This window comes from Otolemur garnettii, unplaced genomic scaffold, assembly GCF_000181295.1.
Source record: "Otolemur garnettii isolate 467f Iridium unplaced genomic scaffold, OtoGar3 scaffold00091, whole genome shotgun sequence".
Taxonomy (NCBI): domain Eukaryota; kingdom Metazoa; phylum Chordata; class Mammalia; order Primates; family Galagidae; genus Otolemur; species Otolemur garnettii.
This window is the reverse complement of record NW_003852486.1, coordinates 1,082,086-1,086,872: the sequence shown is the minus strand read 5'-3', so window position 1 is coordinate 1,086,872 and position 4,787 is coordinate 1,082,086. Positions and strand designations below refer to the sequence as shown.

At 47.0% G+C, this 4,787-nt stretch overlaps 1 protein-coding gene across 1 annotated transcript in view; it reads left to right on the top strand.

Moving 5' to 3' along the window:
* Positions 1-3,666: 3,666 nt before the first annotated feature.
* The window catches only part of SLAMF8 (SLAM family member 8), a 14,294-nt gene continuing 13,173 nt past the window's right edge, over positions 3,667-4,787 (top strand). The window contains exon 1 of the mRNA XM_012808483.2: positions 3,667-3,690. Coding sequence (XP_012663937.2) covers positions 3,667-3,690 — 24 coding nt within the window. The remainder of the gene's footprint in view (positions 3,691-4,787) is intronic.

Genomic DNA, 4,787 nt, shown 5'->3' with positions numbered 1-4,787 from the left:
AAAGAAAGCAAGCTAGCTGAGAATGTATGATTTGCATCAGCAAAATAAGGAAATGTGGTCATTTCAACCCAAACAGGGCTACAGAAGTGAATGCATGTGTAGTTGAAGGAATTTGAAACCCAAACTAAGAAGAGCCCATTATGTTCCAAGATGCGTAGGGAAAAGGCTCCTGGATCTCTTATCATTGGGAAAATGCTTCACCACTTGTGACGGTTCAATATTTACTTATGGCTCCAGTTCTTACAGAAGTGAGAGTAGAGAGTTATTAACTTGAACCTTGGTTTGCTCATCCCAATACGGAAAGGAATCGGTAATCCCTACTTAGTAGAGAATGTGGAGTTGTATTATAATAAATGTAATCCTCATCCCTCACAGATTGTCTGGTGTCTGGCAGGGATCTAATGTAGCAGTTATTTTTAAAGCACCCTCTGTGCCTTCAACACCCTTGATTCTCAGTGTAGTCCTTGCTAGGTCCTTACTATTCCCACCACCATTTTTTTTTTTTCTGCTAGAGGAAGCTGAGATTCAGGAGCTACGTGCCTAAGGTCGCACAGCTGACATGGAGTCCAATGGATCCCTGATCTCATCTGTTTGCAGATTGAAGGGCAGTAAAAGGGGTCTCCCTGTGCTGGGTCTGCGCTGTCTAGAGGAAGATGGACAGCAAGGACAGGATGGGTGGGGGTGGGGGAGACGTGCTGGGGAGCAGGCCTCTGACTGGAGCACTTCTTCTTCCCCAGGCTGGCCACTGGGCTCCCTGATCCTTTCTTACCCTCTGCCTCCATCTGCTTCCCCATCCTGATCCCAGGAGGACAATGTGCTCCCCAGCTCCTCTGTGGGTCCTCCACTTCCTGAGCACCTGGACCCTGGGTTCCCCTCTTAGCATGCCCTTGTGTGGGGAGGGAAGTCCCCCTTCCCACGTACACACACCATACACACACTCAGGTTCACCCCGTGACACTGGGCACAGAAGCAGAGGATGTTCTCTTTCTGCAAACACAAAGGGAACAGTTTCCTCTCTCTCTCTCTCTCTCTCTCTCTCCCCCCCCCATATATGCATATAAGTCATATAAACATATGAAGGAAACACATAGTCCCACTGGGGAGCACTGGAGGTGGGGGACAGGCGTGTGTTGGGGGAGGGGCACCATTACTAATAGAGAACTTCCTCCAAGTCACCAAACAGTTCTTCTGGGTCGTGCTACTGTGATTCAGCTCCTTGGCTGAACTCTTAGCGTAGGTGACAAAACCGTCCTGTGGAAGAACGGACAGACCACAGTGACGCTTCAGTCAAGGACAGACCACATGTACGGTGATGGTCCCATAATATTATAATGGAGCTGAAAAATTCCTGCTGCTCAGTGACGGCACAGCCATCCTAACACGGTGGCACCGTGCGTTACTCACGTGTCTGTGGTGGTGCTGACGTGAGCAAACCTCCCGCTCCGCCAGCCGTGCAGTGATAACAAATGACTGTTTACCGGTTTGTGTTTTTACTGTAATATATTTTTATCGTTATTTTAGAGTGTACTCCTTCTACTTATTACCAAAAAAAGTTCACTGCAAATCAGCCTCAGGCAGGTCCTTTGGGAAGTATTCCAGAAAAAGATATCGTTATAGATGACAACTCCACGAGTGTTACTGTCCCGGAGGACCTGCCACTGGAACAAGAATGTGAAGGTGGAGGACAGGGGTGTTGACGATCCTGACCCCGCAGAGGCCTGGGCTAATGTGTGTGTTTGTGTCTCGGGTTTTAACAAAAAGTTTTAAAAGTAAATGTAAAAATGTTTAAAGGGACAAAAGCTTACAGAATAAGGATGTAAAGAAAAAATATTTTTGTACAGCTGTACAGTGTGTTTCTGTTTTAAGCTAAGTATTACCATAAGAGTCAGAAAATTAAAAAGTTTATAAAGTAAAAATGCTACAATAAGCGAAGTTTAATTTATTATTAAAGAAAATATGTGTTAATAAATTCGGTGCAGGCTTGGCGTAGCTTAAGCGGCTGGGTGTAGCTCGGTGCAGCTGGGTGTGGCTCAAGCAGCTGGGGCACCAGCCACATACACCAGAGCTGGCAGGCTCAAATCCAGCCCGGGCCCACCAAACAACAATGACAACTACAACCAAACAATAGCCAGTCATTGTGGAGGGTACCTGTAGTCCCAGCTACTTGGGAGGCTGAGACAAGAGAATAGCTTAAGCCCAAGAGCTGGACGTTGCTGTAAGCTGTGATGCCATGGCACTCTACCCAGGGTGATAGCTTGAGACTCTGTCTCAAAAAAAAAAAAAAACCTTAAAAAAATAAATAAATAAATATAAATAAGTAAATTCAGTGCAGCCTAAGAGTGCAGTGTTTATAAAGTCCGTGGAAGTGCACAGTAACACCCAGGCCTTCGTGTGCCTCTCACACACCTCTCACTGACTCGCCAGGGCAATTCCAGTCCTGCAAGTCCCATTCCTGGTAAGTGCCCTAGACAGGGGTACCATTTGTTATGTTTTATACCATATTGTTATTATATCTTTTCTATATTTAGGTGGATTTAGAAACACAAATACTTAGCACTGTGCTACAGTTGATGGCAGCCACTGTTACCCTAAATAACCATTACATACAGGGTGCTGCTGGACAGGCCCTGGCAGGGCCAGATGAGCCCGTGTACCACCATCTGCAGTTGTTTATTCTGTTGACTCATATACAAGGCCTTCTGTCTTAAAGTTAAGAGACTGGATGCTCCACGACAGTGGTGTCACAACAGCTTTCCAGGAGGCTGGGAGTCTGGGGAGAGGGCGTTGTGGCAGCAACTCACACACTTCCTGTGTTCTGGAAGGATCACGGGGCGTCCTGCCAAGACTTAGATCAGCTGCAGGGCACCCAGCCTACGTGTCCTTGGGCCATAGCACACCCTGCTCCCCTGAAGGCTCCAGTACTGACATCTGCGGCCCCTTCCTCCCCAGCCCTCCTCCAGACCCGGAGCACTGACTAACTAACGTTTAGTCTAGAGTAGAAATGCTTGGAAGAGATGACCACTTTAAGATAGGGGAATATAGGGTAACCTACAAGGGGGAACCAGTTGAACGCATACTATGATGGTTAATAACACCGCTGATGCTTCTTTTACTATGAGAGCTTAAAGTAACAAAGGGACACAGGACAGCAGAGCAGCCCTTTGAGGAGATAGCCTCACTGCTCCCAGAATTGCCAGCTTTTCTCTAAGTAAAGTGGAATTGTTGATCTCTCATCTGTTTCTCCATCAATTGGCTTGGGTGACGGGTGGATAGATTCCTTGGTCCAGCAACACAGTTGCCTGTGATATTCAGTACAGTACCATGCCGTACAGCTGTGCTGCCTGGTAGCAGCATGCTGTCACCTGCAACCTAGGGATGTAGTAGGTGGCACCATCTAGGTTTGTGTGAACACACTCTATAATGTGTATACGATGACGAAATCATCCAACTACGAAATTCTCAGGACATTATCCCCGTGTTTACTTCTATTGTGGTCCTCAATCCCTCTGAATGCACTTGATGCACTAAGCTTGACCCTGAAAGGAAAGAGAACCAAGCACGAACCAGATGGACCAAGCATCACTCCACACACCCTGGGGGGCCTGACCCAGGGCAGCTTTGCATGCATTTCCAACTTTCAAGCTGCTACTGAGTGACGCATACAGCATGAAGACCAAGTTCGGCCAGAAGGTCTGAGCCTGACCCAGAGAATATCACGGAACCCTTGACACCATAGCCGGAGCCCAGAGGCGCAGAGAACTCAGCCTTTCCACAAAACCCCACTTCCATTCAGACCTTTTCGGTTTACCAAAGATAGAACTGAGGCTTGTCCAAAGCCCTGGTTTATGGAGAACATCAAAAAACTTAGTTACCCATTTCTTGTTATAACAGGATAATATGTTGCAGAATCTACTTTTGTTAATAGAGGTGTTATCAATTAACTTCATACTGTTCGTCAATATCAATCATTTGTACCATGTGGCAGTTTGGTTTGGTTCGTCCAAGGAGTCTGTACTCCTGGTGCCTGACAGTGGTCACAAAGGATGAGTTACACTTGCCCCTACGAGGTCCTGCCCCTGCTTCACGGGATCACAGAGAATGAGCCCATCTCACAGACACTGGACTGCACCAGACGCCCATCCACCTGGCCTTCACAGAGAGCTCCTAGACTGTGGAGCTGCCAACACCTAGCATTGCCCGGGACTGGCAGTGTCAACATCACCTATCAGAAATGCACTCAGACCCAGCTCCAGACCTACTGAATCCGAATCTGTATTTCAGTAACATCTCCTGCTGATTTGCGTAACCGTATCAGCCCCTTCAACTTTTATGCAACAAAGTTGTGAGTTGTTTTTCAGTTGCCATGGACCCCCCAGGTTGAAGGTCACATACCTGAGCACAGTCCAGATGAACCAAGAATAAACCAGGATCCAATCAGATCAAGCCCTGCTGTCACCCCATGGCAAGACCTAATCAGATCATGCCTCATTCCACCATCTCTATCTTGTAAAACCTGATCTAGCCCCCAGCTCAGGAACACAGATTTGAGTGTTTTACTCACAGTAAAACTTTTCTCACTGCAAAAATGCAGTGCTCTGGTGTTTGGCTTTCCATCATGTATGGCCAAACAGACCCAGTTTGGGTCATAACATTTTTATGCACATTAAAGTTTTAAGTTTAAAAAATGTCCGTGTACCTACAAGAAACACACTTCATCAAGAGTCATCCAACCCCTCCCCATGCTTATCCTGGTCTTCTCTGTCATCACCAGTTCAGTCCATGGGCAG